Source organism: Oncorhynchus mykiss, chromosome 7, assembly GCF_013265735.2.
Source record: "Oncorhynchus mykiss isolate Arlee chromosome 7, USDA_OmykA_1.1, whole genome shotgun sequence".
Taxonomy (NCBI): domain Eukaryota; kingdom Metazoa; phylum Chordata; class Actinopteri; order Salmoniformes; family Salmonidae; genus Oncorhynchus; species Oncorhynchus mykiss.
In genome coordinates, this window is record NC_048571.1 from 32,112,003 (window position 1) to 32,132,143 (window position 20,141).

Genomic DNA, 20,141 nt, shown 5'->3' on the forward strand with positions numbered 1-20,141 from the left:
CGAATTCGCTACAATACATATATTATATATTATGTATTCAAACATATTCATTCATACTGTGTTTTCATTTAGATTTTTTTGTTGTTGCAATATTCATATTGTATCTCCAATTAAAAATTAATTAAATTAAAAATCTCCTACGGATCATAGATATCCTGTAGAAATGTGTGTCTAACACAGATTTATCATTATGTTATAAAGTCAAGCCATTAATATTGTTATACACATGTGCCTTTCCTGTTGTTCTTGGAACTGTCCAGCAAAATCATATATTTTTCCCTACTTGATAAACTCAACACAATTGCAGTCTTCGTCCGTCTCTTTTTAGACTAGAGCAGAGGGTGAGGGGGATTGTGATGTGCGCACACAGAGCAGAGCTTGAGCCCAGTCCAGCAACCCCAGACCCATCTCAACTCTATCCTCAGCCCCAACCTAACCTCCTCTGGATGAGGTAATCCTCCAGGATGTCCAGGCAGCGCACCATCTGGGAGAAGACCAGCACCTTGTGGCCGCCAGCAATCAGCTTCGGCAGCAGCTTGTCAATAAGCACCAGCTTCCCCGCTGCCTGAATCATGGCCTGGAGCTGGAAGTCCCAAGCATCAGGGCTGTGCGTTTTCCTGAAGCTATCCAGGATCTTCTCCTCCGCACCTAGACATGTCCAGAGAAGATAAGGGAGAAAAAAGGTCTACTTAAAATGCATTGTAGAGAACCTTGTGAAGGTCAGAGAAAATCGGTATGAAGCCATTTCCATAAAGTCAGGGTGGAATTAAACTCAGTCCATATATAAAGGACTCTACAGGACTATGGATGCTAGAAGGAATACAGGTCAGGTCACGAGCCGTCGACTCGTTTTATAATTAACCTGTTTGTGGTAGGGGGCAACATTTCTACCCAAACTGAACTGCCTCCTACTCTGTCACAGATCCTAATACAGTGCCTTGCGAAAGTATTCGGCCCCCTTGAACTTTGCGACCTTTTGCCACATTTCAGGCTTCAAACATAAAGATATAAAACTGTATTTTTTTGTGAAGAATCAACAACAAGTGGGACACAGTCATGAAGTGGAACGACATTTATTGGATAATTCAAACTTTTTTAACAAATCAAAAACTGAAAAATTGGGTGTGCAAAATTATTCAGCCCCCTTAAGTTAATACTTTGTAGCGCCACCTTTTGCTGCGATTACAGCTGTAAGTCGCTTGGGGTATGTCTCTATCAGTTTTGCACATCGAGAGACTGAATTTTTTGCCATTCCTCCTTGCAAAACAGCTCAAGCTCAGTGAGGTTGGATGGAGAGCATTTGTGAACAGCAGTTTTCAGTTCTTTCCACAGATTCTCGATTGGATTCAGGTCTGGACTTTGACTTGGCCATTCTAACACCTGGATATGTTTATTTTTGAACCATTCCATTGTAGATTTTGCTTTATGTTTTGGATCATTGTCTTGTTGGAAGACAAATCTCCGTCCCAGTCTCAGGTCTTTTGCAGACTCCATCAGGTTTTCTTCCAGAATGGTCCTGTATTTGGCTCCATCCATCTTCCCATCAATTTTAACCATCTTCCCTGTCCCTGCTGAAGAAAAGCAGGCCCAAACCATGATGCTGCCACCACCATGTTTGACAGTGGGGATGGTGTGTTCAACTGTGTTGCTTTTACGCCAAACATAACGTTTTGCATTGTTGCCAAAAAGTTCAATTTTGGTTTCATCTGACCAGAGCACCTTCTTCCACATGTTTGGTGTGTCTCCCAGGTGGCTTGTGGCAAACTCTAAACAACACTTTTTATGGATATCTTTAAGAAATGGCTTTCTTCTTGCCACTCTTCCTTAAAGGCCAGATTTGTGCAATATAGGACTGATTGTTGTCCTATGGACAGAGTCTCCCACCTCAGCTGTAGATCTCTGCAGTTCATCCAGAGTGATCATGGGCCTCTTGGCTGCATCTCTGATCAGTCTTCTCCTTGTATGAGCTGAAAGTATTTAGAGGGACGGCCAGGTCTTGGTAGATTTGCAGTGGTCTGATACTCCTTCCATTTCAATATTATCGCTTGCACAGTGCTCCTTGGGATGTTTAAAGCTTGGGAAATATTTTTGTATCCAAATCCGGCTTTAAACTTCTTCACAACAGTATCTCGGACCTGCCTGGTGTGTTCCTTGTTCTTCATGATGCTCTCTGCGCTTTTGACGGACCTCTGAGACTATCACAGTGCAGGTGCATTTATACGGAGACTTGATTACACACAGGTGGATTGTATTTATCATCTTTAGTCATTTAGGGCAACATTGGATCATTCAGAGATCCTCACTGAACTTCTGGAGAGAGTTTGCTGCACTGAAAGTAAAGGGGCTGAATAATTTTGCACGCCCAATTTTTCAGTTTTTGATTTGTTAAAAAAGTTTGAAATATCCAATAAATGTCGTTCCACTTCATGATTGTGTCCCACTTGTTGTTGATTCTTCACAAAAAAATACAGTTTTATATCTTTATGTTTGAAGCCTGAAATGTGGCAAAAGGTCGCAAAGTTCAAGGGGGCCGAACACTTTCGCAAGGCACTGTATATGCATATTATTAGTAGTATTGGATAGAAAACACTGACGTTTCTAAAACTGCTTGAATCATGTCTGTGAGTATAACAGAATTTATTTAGTAGGCGAAACCCCGAGGACAAACCATTCAGATTTTTTGTATTTTTAAGTCACTGTCTATTCAATACTTTTTCATGGGGAATCCAGAATTCGAATCGACTTTCTGGCAGTTCCTACCGCTTCCACTGGATGTCACCAGTTTGTACAAATTGGTTGAGGTTTTTCCTTTGTGTAATGAAGAAGTACTATAGCTCAGACCGAACGTCAGTTCATGTGTACCTTTTGATAGAGGCGCGTAACCAGAAAAGTAGCGTCAGTTTGTTTTGCTCCTGTATTGAACACAGATCATTCTGTCTTCAATTTGATCGATTATATACGTTTAGAAATACCTAAATTTGTATTACAAAAGTCGTTTGAAATGTTTTGGCAAAGTTTACAGGTAACTTTTGAGATATTTTGTAGCGACGTTGCGTAAGTTGGAAGCAGTGTTTTTCTGGATCAAACGCGCCAAATAAATGGACATTTTGGATATATATCGACAAAATTAATCGAACAAAAGGACCATTTGTGATGTTTATGGGACATATAGGAGTGCCAACAAAATAAGTTTGTCAAAGGCATGATTTACAATTTATTTCTGCGTTTTGTGTCACACCTGCAGAGTTGAAATATGCTACTCTCATTGTTTACGGTTGTGCTATCGTCAGATAATAGCATCTTATGCTTTCCCCCGAAAAGCCTTTTTGAAATCTGACATGTTGGCTGGATTCACAACGAGTGTAGCTTTAACTTGCTATCGTGCATGTGTAATTTAATGAAAGTTAGATTTTTATAGAAATGTATTTGAATTTGGAGCTCTGCATTTTCCCTGGCTATTGGCCATGTGGGACGCAAGCTTCCCATCTACCCCAAAGAGGTTAACATTTTATTATGAACTATGAACTACGAACATTTGTAGAGCGTGTGTGTGTTAGTGTGATGCGTGCTTTCATTTGTGTGTCCACACGTCACCTTTGATCAGGTAGGGGTGGTTGCAGCACTTGCGCAGCTCCATCATGGTGTTGATGAGGTTGGGCATGTTGTGCTGGTTGGCCCCCTTGGCCAGGAAGGTGAAGTTCTTTTCCAGGATGGCCCGGTAGTACTTCTTCTGCATGTTGGTGAGCTCCACCTCGATGATGGTCTCCTCCTTGGGCGCCAGGTTCTTCTCCACGTCATCCTTCAGCCGCCGCAGCATCATGGGCTTCAGGATGGCCTGAAGCTTCTTCACCTGGAGGAAGAGGAGATGGTGGTGGTGTAAATTCAATTTCCAATTCAGTCAATTCTGGATGTACATAAATTGACTGAATTAAATTAAAATTGACCCCGACCCTGGGGGAAGAGGACAGAGGTGGTCAGGATCTGATGGTCTGCAGTAATGATACTTAGCAATATGTTAAGTTTAGACTCAGACAAAACAATTGTTTGTTTAGTCTGGGCTGGACAACCAAGAGGCAAGTAGCCTAGCAGTTAAGAGCGTTGGGCATTCGAATTCCAGAGCCAACTAGGTGAAAAATCTGTCGATATGCCGTTGAGCAAGGCACTTAACCTTAAATGCTCCTGTAAGTCCCTTTGGATAAGGCAGTCTGCTAAATTATTAGAATGAATGTATAAAATTGTCGTAGACACAACAATAACTTAGTGGCGCAACTCATAACAATATGTTTAAATTATCTGCAGAAGAAACTATTTGATAACACGGATTCAACAACTGCTTGATGATGTAAAGTGCAGACTGTTTTGTTCAGTAGCATTAGTAGTAGTAGTAGTAGTAGTCATTACGTGTATGATACAACGTTTATAAGGAAATTGCTGAAGGGTATCTACGAGTAAGAATCAACATTCCCATGGATTCCTGTATATTCCCATTGCAAGTTTCATATATATTCCTGTAAATTCCCAAGGAAAGTTACCCACTTTTCCCCACATTTTTTCCACCCTAAAAGGGTACCCCTGAGAAAATCACCTGTTCCTCAGTCTTCAGATCTCCAAACTCCTCCAAGAAGAGGCTCTCTGAGGGGAACTGTAGGGGCTCCAGGAAGTTGAGCAGACTAAAGAGCTCCTCCACTGAGTTCTGCAGGGGGGTGCCTGTCAGGAGGACCTTGTGTTCCTACAGAAGTTAGGGTTTATAGTTTTTGTTCATGACACTCAAAGACAACTTGGTATGCATCATCCGACTCAGAGATCCTACTCTGGCTGATTAAATTTTTTATTTTTCTGCTGTACTTCCTCTTGACCAAGGGGGGGCATCCATGCTACTATCAGCCTTGGCTGGTGCTGAACTGAATTGACTACAAAGAACAATGCAGATGGTCAAGAGTTAGCTAGCTACCCCCTCACCAGGTTCATGAGCTTGAGGCCCTCCAGGAGTTTACAGTTGCGGTTCTTGAGGCGGTGGGCCTCATCGATGACCACGCAGCGCCAGTGGATCTTCTTCAGCTCCGGGCAGTCGGCCATGATCATCTCAAAGGTGGTGATCACTCCGTGGAACTTGTACCCGCCCAACACTACATTTCCCTATACACAGAGAAAGACAAAGGAGGAAGAAAAGGAAAGATTGGGGGGGAAAAAAATAAAACATTTGATCAATTATTTACACTGCTTTAAAACCGATGAATGCCGTGAATTTGCCCTACAGGAAGGCAGAAGCAAAAACAGTTCTGGCCGTAAATAAGTGTAATCCTACCATGGTAAAATCAAATTTCAGTGGCAACATATTGCGGTCCTCCCTGATCAAATAACCAAATGCATAATATTCGTCATTCCGATGTGCATTCCATAATGCCAGGCGTTCTCTGTGAAGTTGTTCCATCTCGGAACGCTAGATTAAAAAAAAATCTACCAGCCACTCAGATTTCTTTACCAGCCCAAATATTTTTGCGACATAATTACACCTCCCAAAAAACAAATACGGATGAGCATGCTTTGTTTTTCTAAAACAAGAAGTAATTGCTTCATTTCATATGATGAGCCATTGATATGGCTTATTTATTATAGTCCAGGGCTCTACTCTGAAATTTTTTTCTACAAGGATTACAAGTAGAAATGAAGCACACAAATAAAGAGAAGCGCTGAAGTATGAGTGTTTAAATGATAATAAATTACTAAAATTATATACGTTTTTAGGAGTGATCCATTCTCAAATCAAGCACAATCATTTAGGTGAGAATATTTTGGTTGCCCCTTTAAGGGATGGGCCATTACCGTGGTAACTTGGGCACTCGCTGGTCTATGATGAAGAAAATCTCCAACTGTGATGTCTTCCAAGCAGCAGACAGTTGCAGCAAACTCAAATTAACATTGAATAATATTATATAACTGGCCAAGAAACACGAGGACAAAGTCCCACTATAGTTGCCTTTATTGTCAATTTGACCAGCAATCATTCAGGGCACACCTGTTTAGCTAAAACATTTTTAAAAATATTTTTTTTTTGTTATACAAATAAATAGCCTGTTTTCCATGTTATTCTGGCATTAATTCGTGTCATATATCTGTTTGCAAACAATGTAGGAATTTTTTTTTTCCTTAATAATGAAGCCACATACAAACATTGTCTCGGAGTAAGGCAGCTCCAAAAAGCAGGTGTTTCAGCCTAGCTCAGTGCTTTCTGTCACTCATTGGGACACTACATCACTGTAGAATTTATAGGGAGAGCTAAGCAGTTCAAGCCCCTTTGGGTGCTGCCACAGATTTACAGTAGAAATGCCCGTCCAAGAAGGCTCAAGGTCATTGGCCACAGATAAATGACATCAAATCATATTTTTTCTACCGTAGCTTTGATTGTGCTGAGCATGTCAACATCATACTTTCAAAATCTTAGCTAGCTAGACAAGCAGCCATCATTACAAATCATTAGGGTTGCAAAGGGTCGGAAGGTTTCCATGGAAAGTTAAGCCCGGTAATTTTTCTTACATTCAGTAAAAAAAGTTTGCTAATAACAGTAGAGCACCCCCTTATCCACACCGAAGGGACAGCAGTGGAGAAGGTTTAATGTTTTAAGTTCCTGGGCGTGCACATCACAGACAAGCTGAAATGGTCCACCCACACAGACAGTGTGGTGAAGAAGGCGCAACAGCGCTTCTTCAACCTCAGGAGGCTGAAGAAATTTGGCTTGTCACCCAAAACCCTGACAAACTTCTACAGATGCACAATCAAGAGAATCCTGTCAGGCTGTATCACAGCCTGATACGGCAACTGCACCGCCCTCAACAGCAAGGCCCTCTAGAGGGTGGTGCGGTCTGCACAACGCATCACCGGGGGCAAACTACCTGCCCTCCATGACATCTAAAGATTGAGAAACAGCTTCTATCTCAAGGCCATCAGATTCCTAAACAGAAATCCCTAACTCAGAGGCTGCTGCCTACATTGAGACCTAAATCACTGGACACTTTAATAAATGGATCACTAGTCACTTCAAACAATGCCGCTCTAAATAATGCCACTTTAATAAATGTCTACATATCTTACATTACTCATATCACATATAAATACTGTATTGAGACCCAATCACTGGACACTTTAATAAATGGATCACTAGTGACTTTAAACAATGCCACTTTAATATTGTTTACATATCTTACATTACTCATATCACATGTATATCCTGTATTTTATACCATCTACTGCACCTTGCTCATGCCGCTCAGCCATCGCTCATCCATATACTTATATGTACATATTCTCATTCACCCCTTTAGATTTATGTGCATTAGGTAGTTGTTGGGAATTGTTAGATTACTTGTTAGATATTACTGCACTGTTGGAACGAGAAGCACAAGCATTTCGCAACACACGCATTAACATCTGCTAACCATGTGTATGTGACCAATAAAACTTGACTTGAACCTTTTTTTGTGGGATACACAAGGCAATTATAGGTCTTGTGGCATATTTTGGTTAAACTAGCCCTAATTCAATGGAATTGCAACCCTCTGCATGCACAGTGCATTGTTCCATCACATGTGCAGTGCACTCTTCCATCACATGTACAGCTAACTAATGAGATGCTATTGAGCCTACACTACAACACTGTCTGAGCCAAGGACTACATGCTTTCTGGTAAGTTTTGATTACAATACTGGGTGGGGTAAATATATTTTATATGACATACATGATTTTTGTTAACTAGTAAATAGTAGCCTACAGCAAAGTGTGTTTAAATAATTAGTAATTTGTTAACAATTTCTGCTAGTTAGTTTTTGCTACCATGCTGGTTTTAGCTTGATTGAGCCTGCTAACTGTGGAGTGGTAATTCACCTGTTTCCATACATGTTTCATTTTAAAACATTTATATTACAAAGGAGTTGCTTAATCTAACTACTTAACTATTTATCTCTACATGGAACTGTATTTGGGTTTTAAAAAAATGAAAACATTCTAATCTCTACAGGAAAATGCCACGGTCACTATCTGATGTGTGGAAGCATTTCGCAGCAGCTAATGTAGAAGGAAAAGCTGTGTACATTTGCAAATACTGTGCCAAATAATTTGTGAAGAATACAACAAAGATGCAGAATCATCTGGCCAAGTGCATAAGGTTCCCTCAGCGCTCACAACAAGAAACCTCTGACAAAAGTTCCTCTACTTCTATTCGAGGTGAAAATGATGAATCAGACACCTTATCGATAGCAACAGCTCATGGCCCTCCTGGAATCAGAAGTTGTTTTGACTTATTGGAAATACGTAGTCAGAGAAATGCTGATGAATGTCTTGCTCGAGCTGTGTATGCAACTGTTTCACCTCTGATGCTCACAGACATTGTGTATTGGAAGAGATTTCTGAATGTTCTTCGCCCAGCATACATCCCTCCAACTAGACATGCTTTATCTACTAATTTGCTGGATGCAGAGTTCAACAAAGTTCAAGTGAAGGTCAAGTAAATCATAGAGAAAGCAGACCATTGCAATCATCTCTGATGGGTGGTCGAATGTTCATGGGCAAGGAAAAATTAACTACATCTCCAACCCTCAACCAGTATTCTACAAGAGCACAGACACGGGACAGACACACCAGTCTCTACATTGATGACTGCCTTCAGCTCATCTGCAATGACCTTGGACCACAGAAGGTATTTGCACTGGTGACAGACAATGCTGCGAACATGAAGGCTGCTTGGTCTAAAGTGGAGGACTCCTACCCTCACATCACACCCATTGGCTGTGCTGCTCATGCATTAAATCTGCTCCTCAAGAACATCATGGCACTGAAAACAATGGATACAATCTACAAGAGAGCCAAGGAAATGGTTAGATATGCGAAAGGTAATGAAGGTATAGCAGCAAAGTGAGAAGAATAAGAGCACCACATTGAATCTGCCCAGCAACACCCATTGGGGTGGTGTTGTCATCATGTTTGACAGTCTCCTGGAGGGAAAGGAGTCTCTCCAAGAAATGGCCATATCAGTGTCTGCCGATATGGACAGCCCCATCAAGAGGATCCTCCTGGATGATGTATTTTGGGAGAGAGTGGTAAGCAGCCTGAAACCTATAGCAGTAGCCATTGCCTGGATTGAGGGAGACAATGCCATCCTGTCTGATTTTCAGACTCTGCTTGCAGATGTAAGAGAACTAAAAACACAAGCATTTCGCTACACTCGTATTAACATCTGCTAATCATGTGTATGTGACCAATAAAATTTGATTTGAAATCCGTACTGCTCTGCCTACTTTACTGTTGCTCCAAGCAGGGAAACAGCAGTTCTGAAATGTATCAAAAAGCGTGAAGACTTCTGCCTGAAGCCCATACTGGCAAGAGCAACCCGTCTGGTTCAGAGATCAACAAGGCCTATGGTGTCATCAATACCGTGTCTCGCCACCTTTGCCTGGATGAGGGCAAGGTTCTCGGCAGTCTGGCGAAGTACACTTCCAAGCAAGGGCTTTGGGATGGAGATGCAATATGGCAGTCGTGCCAACATATCTCATCAGCCACCTGGTGGAAGGGACTTTGTGGATCTGAGGCTCTTTCCCCGGTTGCCTCCATCATCCTCCAAATCCCACCAACATCAGCCACCTCAGAGTGCAACTGATCCTTGTTTGGGAACACACACACACACACACACACACCAAAGCACGCAACAGGCTGACCAATACAAGGGTTGAAAAATTGGTGGCCATCTGGGCAAATTTGAGCCTGACAATGAGCCATCCTCAACGAGGTCGGAAAGTGACAGTGAAGATGAGGCCTCAGAGGCTGATGTTCAAGAGGTGGACATTGAGGAGGTCCAGGAAGAAGACATGGAAGCCTGAGAGAAAGACAACCTAAGCCTTAGTTTCTAGACTATCGTTTTAAAAATGTATGTTGAAAATGTTTTTGGGAGATGTGATGGATCATTGGGGATCATTCAATATACCCTTTTGTTGTTCAGTGAAATCATCCCATGTGAAGAGTCAACTCATTTAAAGTTCAATTCGTAACTAAATATTGGAAGGATATAATTATTTGCAATTATGTCTACTTATGATAAGGTAAAAGGTTTATGTCTCCATTTGATATGGTAAATATATCCAATGCAAAAAAACATCTACATTTAAATGGTATTAATATTAATTGCATACACAGTGGGGCAAAAAAGTATTTAGTCAGCCACCAATTGTGCAAGTTCTCCCACTTAAAAAGATGAGAGGCCTGTCATTTTCATCATAGGTACACTTCAACTATGACAGATAAAGAGAGAAAAAATCCAGAAAATCACATTGTAGAATTTTTTATGAATTTATTTGCAAATTATGGTGGAAAATAAGTATTTGGTTAATAACAAAAGTTTCTCAATACTTTGTAATATACCCTTTGTTGGCACTGACAGAGGTCAAACGTTTTCTGTAAGTCTTCACACGGTTTTCACACACAGTTGCTGGTATTTTGGCCCATTCCTCCATGCAGATCTCCTCTAGAGCAGTGATGTTTTGGGGCTGTTGCTGGGCAACATGGACTTTCAACTCCCTCCAAAGATTTTCTATGGGGTTGAGATCTGGAGACTGGCTAGGCCACTCCAGGACCTTGAAATGCTTCTTACGAAGCCACTCCTTCGTTGGCCGGGCGGTGTGTTTGGGATCATTGTCATGTTGAAAGACCCAGCCACGTTTCATCTTCAATGCCCTTGCTGATGGAAGGAGGTTTTCACTCAAAATCTCACGATACATGGACCCATTCATTCTTTCCTTTACACGGATCAGTCGTCCTGGTCCCTTTGCAGAAAAACAGCCCCAAAGCATGATGTTTCCACCCTCATGCTTCACAGTAGGTATGGTGTTCTTTGGATGCAACTCAGCACTCTTTGTCCTCCAAACATGACGAGGTGAGTTTTTACCAAAAAGTTATATTTTGGTTTCATCTGACCATATGACATTCTCCCAATCTTCTTCTGGATCATCCAAATGGCTCTCTAGCAAACTTCAGACGGGCCTGGACATGTACTGGCTTAAGCAGGGGGATACGTCTGGCACTGCAGGATTTGAGTCCCTGGCGGCGTAGTGTGTTACTGATGGTAGGCTTTGTTACTTTGGTCCCAGCTCTCTGCAGGTCACTCACTAGGTCCCCCCGTGTGGTTCTGGGATTTTTGCTCACCGTTCTTGTGATCATTTTGACCGGGGTGAGATCTTGCGTGGAGCCCCAGATCGAGGGAGATTATCAGTGGTCTTGTATGTCTTCCATTTCCTAATAATTGCTCCCACAGTTGATTTCTTCAAACCAAGCTGCTTACCTATTGCAGATTCAGCCTGGTGCAGGTCTACAATTTTGTCTTCCCAGCCTGGTGCAGGTCTACAATTTTGTTTCTGGTGTCCTTTGACAGCTCTTTAGTCTTGGCCATAGTGGAGTTTGGAGTGTGACTGTTTGAGGTTGTGGACAGGTGTCTTTTATACTGATAACAAGTTCAAACAGGTGCCATTAATACAGGTAACCAGTGGAGGACAGAGGAGCCTCCTAAAGAAGAAGTTACAGGTCTGTGAGTGCCAGAAATCCTGCTTGTTTGTAGGTGACCAAATACTTATTTTCCAACGTGATATTCTGGATTTTTTTTTCTAATTTTGTCTGCCATAGTTGAAGTGTACCTATGATGAAAATTACAGGCCTCTCTCATCTTTTTAAGTGGGAGAACTTGCACAATTGGTGGCTGACTAAATACTTTTTTGCCCCACTGTATGCCCGTTAATTCCCATATATTCCCACAGAAAGTGTCCACCTCTGAATAATCAAAATGTGCAACCCTACAATTCATGTCGACAATCTACTAGAAAATCCTTTTCAATCCTTGTCATATGAAGGGAAATTATAGGTCAAACAAACGTGTTCTTCGGCCATTGGAAATTAACATTACACAACAAGACGAATGAGTGGTATGGAAGGAATCAGTTACTAACTGCGAGAGTTGCAAAGCAATCAATATTTGACTTCCCCTGACTGCTATATTCGGTAGAGAGTGTGTGTGGTCCAAGTCTGGGTTTAAACCCCTAGTCGATTTCCGCGGGCCCCAGCGCATTCGGAAAGTATTCAGACACCTCGACTTTTCCCACATTTTGTTTAGAGCGTTAGAGCGGTGGACTAGTAACGAAAGGTTGCAAGATCGAATCCCCGAGCTGACAAAGTACAAATCTGTCATTCTGCCCCTGAACAAGGAAGTTAACCCACTGTTCCTAGGCTGTCATTAAAAATAAGAATTTGTTCTTAACTGACTTGCCTAGTTAAATATAGGTCAAATAAAAATTACATTCTAAAATGGATATAATCAATTTTTCCCCCCTCAATCTACACAAAATACCCCATAACGACAAAGCGAAAACAGGTTTTATTGCATAAATATTCAGATCCTTTGCTATGAGACTCAAAACTGAGCTCAGGTGCCTCCTGTTTACATTGATCATCCTTGAGATATTTCTACAACTTGATTGGAGTCCACTTGTGGTAAATTCAATTGATTGAACAAGATTTTGAAAAAGGCACACACCTAAGGTCCCACAGCTTGACAGTGCATGTCACAGCAAAAACCAAGCCATGACGTCGAAGGAATCGTCTGTAGAACACCGAGACAGGATTGTGTCGAGGCATAGATCTGGGAAAGGGTACTACAAAAAAAATGTATGCAGCATTCTAGGTCCCCAAGAACACAGTTCTAGCCAAACTGAGCAATCAGAGGGAGGGCATTGGTCAGGGACATGACGAAGAACCCTATGGTCACTGACAGAGCTCCAGAGTTCCTCTGTGGAGATGGGAGATCCTTCCAGAACAACAACCATCTCTGCAGCACTCCAGCTATCAGGCCTTTAGAGTGGCCAGACTGAAGCCACTCCTCAGTAAAAAGGTACATGACGGCCCGTTTGGAGTTTGCCGAAAGGCACCTAAAGGACTCTCAGACCATGAGAAACAAGACTCTTTGGCCTGATGCCAAGCGTCATGTCTGGATTAAACCTGGCATCATCCCTACGGTAAAGCATGGTAGTGGCAGCATCATGCTGTGAGGAAGTTTTTCGGCGGCGGGGACTGGGAAACTAGTCAGGATCGAGGGAAAGATCAATGGAGCAAAATACAGAGATCCTTGACAAAAACCTGCTCCAGAGCGCCAAGGACCTCAGACTGGGGCGAAGGTTCACCTTCCAACAGGACTACGACCATAGCTTCTGGACAAATCTCTGAATGTCCTTGAGTGGCCCAATCGAACATCTACAGAGAGACGTGAAAATAGCTGTGCAGAGACTCCCCATCCAACCTGACAGAGCTTGAGAGGATCTGCAGAGAAGAATGGGATAAACTCCCCAAATACAGGTGTGCCAAGCTTGTAGCTTCATACCGAAGACTTGAGGCTGTAATCGCAGCCAAAGTACTGAGTAAAGGGTCTAAATACTTATGTAAATGTGATATTTATGTTTATTTGTAATACATTTGGATGTTTTATTTTTATAAAATGTTTTTGCTTTGTCATTGTGGGGTATTGTGTGTAGAACTGATGAGGAAAAAATATATATTTAAAAAAATCGTCCATTCTAGAATAAGGTTATGTAACATAACAAAATTTGCAAAAAGTCAAGGGGTATGAATACTTTCCAAAGGCACTGTAGATCCAGCAGACAAGCAAAGGCTCACCCTTTTGTCTTCTGAAGATTCATACATACACACAGCTTCTGTTCGACCCATAGGGAAAAAACACATTACATCTGCATATCTTGTGTAGATTCAAACACACGTACACAGTGGTGCAATTTCATACATACACATTCAATGGCTCACCTCAGGAACCTTTGCATTTTAGTATGCATGTACACTGCATCTGCCCAGCATAGTCTCACATCCACACATACCCTCACACATGCACACACCATTGTCTCACCTGCTAGGTACATCTCGCAGCTGCCTACTGTCTCACACACACAGACCATGTTAGCTCACCTGCTGGGTACATCTCGCAGCTGCCTACTGTCTCACACACACAGACCATGTTAGCTCACCTGCTGGGCCCATCTCGCAGCTGCCTACTGTCTCACACACACAGACCATGTTAGCTCACCTGCTGGGTACATCTCGAGCTGCCTACTGTCTCACACACACAGACCATGTTAGCTCACCTGCTGGGTACATCTCGCAGCTGCCTACTGTCTCACACACACAGACCATGTTAGCTCACCTGCTGGGTACATCTCACAGCTGCCTACTGTCTCACACACACAGACCATGTTAGCTCACCTGCTGGGTACATCTAACAGCTGCCTACTGTCTCACACACACAGACCATGTTAGCTCACCTGCTGGTCCTTGTGATACATCTCGCAGCTGCCTACTGTCTCACACACACTGTACCCAGCAGGTTAGCTCACCTGCTGGGTACATCTCACAGCTGCCTACTGTCTCACACACACATACCATGTTAGCTCACCTGCTGGTCCTTGTGGTACATCTCACAGCTGCCTACTGTCTCACACACACAGACCATGTTAGCTCACCTGCTGGTCCTTGTGGTAGATCTCACAGCTGCCTACTGTCTCACACACACAGACCATGTTAGCTCACCAGCTGGTACATCTCACAGCTGCCTACTGTCTCACACACACAGACTATGTTAGCTCACCTGCTGGTCCTTGTGGTACATCTCATACTGGTGGATCATCTGGCGGCTGATCTGGCTGCCGTGGTAGACAATGACGTTGATCTCAGTCCAGGTGCGGAACTCCCTCTCCCAGTTGGTGATGGTGGAAAGGGGGGCGATAATGAGGAAGGGTCCCCGCAGGCCCATGGAGAACATCTCAAAGAGGAAGGTGATGGACTGGATGGTCTTCCCAAGGCCCATCTCGTCAGCCAGGATGCAGTTCTTCCTGTATAGGAAGAGTCGGGAAAACATGGTGATGTCAAACACACAAAAATATTTTCATCAAATAAAACTAAAAGGGGTGAGGGGTGACAATCAGTGGCCTGCTGAGGGAGAGTAGAGCTAATCTCCAAACCTAGAACCAAATCTCATGAGTGCCTGCCTGCCAACTCGGGTTTGATTTTGGGGGGGGGGGGGCTGAGGTTTTCAAATCTGTACTGAACGGAAGTAACAGATAAGTACCAACTGTCATGAAGCCTCTGCCAAAGCCAGTCCCCAGCACCTTCCCAAGAAGCCCACCTGTTTACAATCCAGGCTGCACAGAATGACAACATGTCATGGAGGCATCTGATGTTTTGGATGCAAATATTTCACAGGTTAGTAGTGCAAAGTTAATCCACCACCGCACCAGAAGATATCGTCCCCATCTCAAACTTGACAGATTAAATGTTAATAGTCTGTCACAAGAGTTAATTTTAACACCTGATCTCCCCCTTTTGATCATGCCTGGTTTCAATGTGTTAGTAGTCTATCTAGGATGCTAACTGTCCAAAAATGTATGAAGGGGGCATGGCGTTTTATGACAGAGGAATTTCACCACGTGCTTTTGCAGCATGTGCTATTCACCATGTGTTAACATATGTTTTGGGTCTTTGATTTGAGTGAGTGAGAAACAATTACAGAGGCATTTGTGTGAACAGTAACCTGTTCGGTAGTATTATAATGTAAGAGTTTGGTAGTATTATAATGTAAGAGTTCTAAACTTCAACATTCAAAAAAGTATTTTACACAGATCATGTGTCCATTACAAACTATGCAAGAATCGGAATGCATAATCTGTCACCAGTACTTGAAAATGTGTAAATAAAACAGTAAATACATTATGCTCAATACATACGGTATGCTTACAACAGAAACGACAACACGATATAGAGAAAATAAGGCACTTACTTTTATTGGAACTCACATGTCCAATGTTATTATTTGTGAGGAAAAAAAAGCAATCAAGGCAATGTGAGCACCAACCAGAAAATGTGCCAGGGGGAAAAAAGTTTGTGCTAGACTGTGCAAATTTCTGCATACTTGATCTGGGGTAACAATAGGGAGGTGCTTGGTCTCTCATTGAAGAGGGAAGTTTGTCCGGTTCAGTAAAGCCTCAAACAAATTGTCCGCAAACAGTGAAATGGGCTACATTCTATGTGAATTAATGAGGAAGGACACACAAGTTGAAATATAGTCTAGAGATAATTATCAGGTAGCATGTGTCTTGATTTGAGAGCAGCGCGTGTTTTACTATCCTGTTGCGTAAAAATCACATTTTGGAACAGTGCATTCTGATATCATGCGCATAAAACAACAATAGACTGGGGTGACCGTTAGAGCTATTTGGAATTCACACGTGAAAAGGTTAATAAGCTCAATGTACTGAGTAAAAGCCATATTGGATTTGTACCAAAAACATTGCACGATCGATCATATATACACCCTACATACCCTGATAGATAAACAAGTCCACAAAAATATACGCTTTCTTTATCGACTTCCAAAAAGCATTTGATTCTATTTGGCATAGAGGACTGTTCTACGAATTTATTGAAAGTGGTTGAGGGGGTAAAACATATGACATAATTAAATCAAAGTATACTGGCAATATGTGCAGTATCAAAATTGGAAAGAAAATGACAGAATTCTTTAACCAGGTGCGGGGCCTTCGACAGGGTTGAGCACGACGCTCTTCAATATCTCTATTCTCTATTCTATATATCCTCAGCCACTGTGTTTGTCTCCACAATTCAGAGGTTAAATGCCTGGTCTTTGCAGATAACCTGTGCCTGCTATCAGCCACAGCACATGGCCTATAGCAGAGCCTGGACCTGCTAGAGCAGTACTGCCAGACCTGGGCCTTGTCAGTAAAATATTGATTTTCCAGAGAAGATCCAGATCTCCAGGTACAAATATATAAAGAATTGCACAGACTACAATTACTTTGGTTTAAAAATAAACTCAACTGGACACCTAAATGAGGTGAATGAACGCAGGGTATTCTACACCATTAAAAATTAATTAAAATTGAAATACCAATTAAAATTTGGACAAAACAAATTGAATGTGTCAATGAACCAATTGCACGTTATGGCAGCGAGTTGTGGGGTACACTTGCAAAACAAGATTTCACACGATGGGACAAACACCCCACTTTAACCCTGCATGCAGAGTTCTATAAGATTCTCCAACATGTCCAGAGGAAATTTAGGCCAATAACCACTAGTAATAAAAAAAAAAATGAAAAAAAAACACAGTGATCCACTCTCATATCATTACCAAGCCCTGCAATGCAAGATTGAGTAAAGACAAGAGTCGACTTATCCAGCTGGTCCTGGTGTTGAGTTCACAAACCTGTTCAACGAGCACACTGAAGCCTCAGGACCAGAACAGCCAATCAATCAGAATAAACCAAATTACAACAAAGTCAAAACAAAACTACATTACCTATTGGGAAACAAGCACAAAGCAAATTGCAGTGCTATCTGGCCCCAAATTGACAGTACACCATGGCAAACTATTTGACCATGGTGACTGATCAAAACCTTAGAAATACGTATTTCCTCACACATCAAATTAAATTTTATTAGTCACACGTGACAAATACAACAGGTGAAGACCTTACAGTGAAATGCTTACTTACGAGCCCCTAAACAACAATGCAGTTAAAAAATATTTATGGATAAGAATAAGAGATAAAAGTAACATGTAATTAAAGAGCAGCAGTAAAATAACAATAGCGAGACTATATACTGAGGGGTACTGATAGAGTCGCTGTACGGCGGTACCGGTTAGTTGAGGTAGTATGTACATGTAGGTAGAGTTATTAAAGTGACTATGCATAGATTGCAACAGAGTAGCAGTGGTGTAAAGAGGGGGAGGGGGGGCAATGCAAATAGTCTGGGTAGCCATTTGACTAGATGTTCAGGAGTCTTTTGGCTTGGGGGTAGAAGCTGTTTAGAAGCCTCTTGGACCTAGACTTGGTGCACCGGTACAGCTTGCCGTGCGGTAGTAGAGAGAACAGTCTATGACTAGGGTGGCTGGAGTCTTTGACAAATTTTTAGGGCCTTCCTCTGACACCGCCTGGTATAGAGGTCCTGGATGGAAGGAAGCTTGGCCCCAGTCATGTACTGGGCCGTTCGCACTACCCTCTGTGGTGCCATGTGGTCGGAGGCCGAGCAGTTGCCATTCCAGTGCTCTCGATGGTGCAGCTGTATAACCTTTTGAGGATCTGAGGACCCATGGCAAATCCTGAGGGGGAATAGGTTTGGTTGTGCCCTCTTCACAACTGTCTTGGTGTGCTTGGACCATGTTAGTTTGTTGGTGATGTGGACACCAAGGAACTTGAAGCTCTCAACCTGCTCCACTGGAGCCCCGTCGATGACAATGGGGGCAGGCTTGGTCCGCTTTTTCCTGTAGTCCACAATCATCTCCTTTGTCTTGATCACGTTGAGGGAGAGGTTGTTGTCCTGGCATGAGTGAACAGGGAGTACAGGAGGGGACTGTGGGGGGCCACTGACGGGCCACTGTGTTGAGGATCAGCGTGGCGGATGTGTTGTTACCTACCTTTACCACCTGGGAGTGGCCCGTCAGGAAGTTAGTCAGTTGCAGAGGTGTTTAGTCCCAGGGTCCTTAGCTTATTGATGAGCTTTGAGGGCACTATGGTGTTGAACGCTGGGCTGTAGTCAATTAATAGCATTCCCACGTGTTCCTTTTGTCCAGGTGAGAAAGGGCAGTGTGGAGTGCAATAGCGATTGCATCTGTGGATCTGTTGGGGACGCTATGCAAATTGGAGTGGGTCTAAGGTTTCTGGAAAAATGGTGTTGTGAGCCATGACCAACCTTTCAAAGCACTTCATGGCTAAATGTGAGTGCTACGGGTCGGTGGTCATTTAAGCAGGTTACCTTAGTGTTCTTGGGCACAGGCACTATGGTGGTCTGCGTAAAACATGTTGGTATTACAGACTCGGACAGGGAGAGGTTGAAAATGTCACTTGCCAGTTGGTCAGCGCATGCTCGCAGTACACATCCTGGGAATCCGTCTGTTGACCTGTTTAAAAGGTCTTAATCACATCGGCTGCGGAGAGCGTGATCACAGTCTTCCAGAACAGCTGGTGCGCTCATGCATGTTTCAGATTGTTTATCTACGAGACGTTTTTAGTGGTGGATTGCTACCTGAGCAGTAAGTCTACTATTCATGAGGGGGACTATGTATATATTTGGGGGAGGAGGAGTTGCAGTTTTCTTACCTGTTGTACCAGTTGAAGAGCAACCAGTTCATTCCCTCCAGCTGGTACTCTCTCAGCTGGTTCCCGTTTCGATAGTCTTTGGATTTGTCCAGCTTCTGCCACTTGTCTGGCTGAGGTCTTTCCTACTCAGAGTGGACACGTGCGCATACACACACACACACACACACACACACACGGATTGGCAATCTCAAATAACAGCATCACACACACATTGAGGTCGACTGGACAGGTACACGTACTGCGCACGCCCACAAATGCACAGAATACCTGACCAACTCTCAGTCACACACAGACACATCAAAAGCTACTCTTCAAAAACAGAACATCCAATTCAGACACATTGCTGATTGTTAATTTACATTTTTAAACAAAGGAACAAATGTTGTAAATTACAGGGGAAGGAGTTACTCTTTCCCACTCACCACAAATTTGAATTCAGGGATTCTCTTGATCTCCTCAAACTCCCGAATCTTCACCGGGTCCACATCTTCCTGAAGCTCCCATGTAGCCTCCTCATAGGACAGGGAGCACCACTTCACCAGGTAGTGTGTCACCTCCTGTAAACACACACATGCATGCATGCGAACACAGCGAGACAGTGACAGTCAATGAGTCAGACACACAGACACAGAATTAGCCAGTGAGTCAGTCAGATACACTGACTGAAGCACGTGTGTCCGAACACACAAACACCCCTCACTTGTGGTGAGCAACTGGCTTTCCCTGGCTCACCTCTCCTGTCTCTGTGTCTGTAGTGATGGCCACCTCCAAAACTCTATCCACTTCTATGTAGTCAGGGTTAAAGAGGTCTTCATTCGGCTACATGGAGGAGTAGACAATCAATATCATCCTTTTCATGTGATTCCTTACATAGCTATGCATTTATTTCTTTATGTCATATGAAAATGTATTGAATGGCTACGATGGGACAGTTTTTTA

At 42.8% G+C, this 20,141-nt stretch overlaps 1 protein-coding gene across 7 annotated transcripts in view; it reads right to left on the reverse strand.

Annotated features, from left to right (window-relative positions):
- Nucleotides 1–20,141, reverse strand: part of LOC110527654 (chromodomain-helicase-DNA-binding protein 6) — a 98,655-nt gene that overhangs the window by 36,121 nt on the left and 42,393 nt on the right. For all 7 annotated transcript variants that reach the window (XM_036983148.1, XM_036983150.1, XM_036983147.1 and 4 more), the window contains 8 exons: nucleotides 19,935–20,021; nucleotides 19,625–19,759; nucleotides 19,203–19,324; nucleotides 14,675–14,918; nucleotides 4,960–5,136; nucleotides 4,586–4,729; nucleotides 3,595–3,850; nucleotides 438–648 (listed from right to left, as the gene is read on the reverse strand). In XM_036983148.1, coding sequence (XP_036839043.1) covers nucleotides 438–648; nucleotides 3,595–3,850; nucleotides 4,586–4,729; nucleotides 4,960–5,136; nucleotides 14,675–14,918; nucleotides 19,203–19,324; nucleotides 19,625–19,759; nucleotides 19,935–20,021 — 1,376 coding nt within the window. The remainder of the gene's footprint in view (nucleotides 1–437; nucleotides 649–3,594; nucleotides 3,851–4,585; nucleotides 4,730–4,959; nucleotides 5,137–14,674; nucleotides 14,919–19,202; nucleotides 19,325–19,624; nucleotides 19,760–19,934; nucleotides 20,022–20,141) is intronic.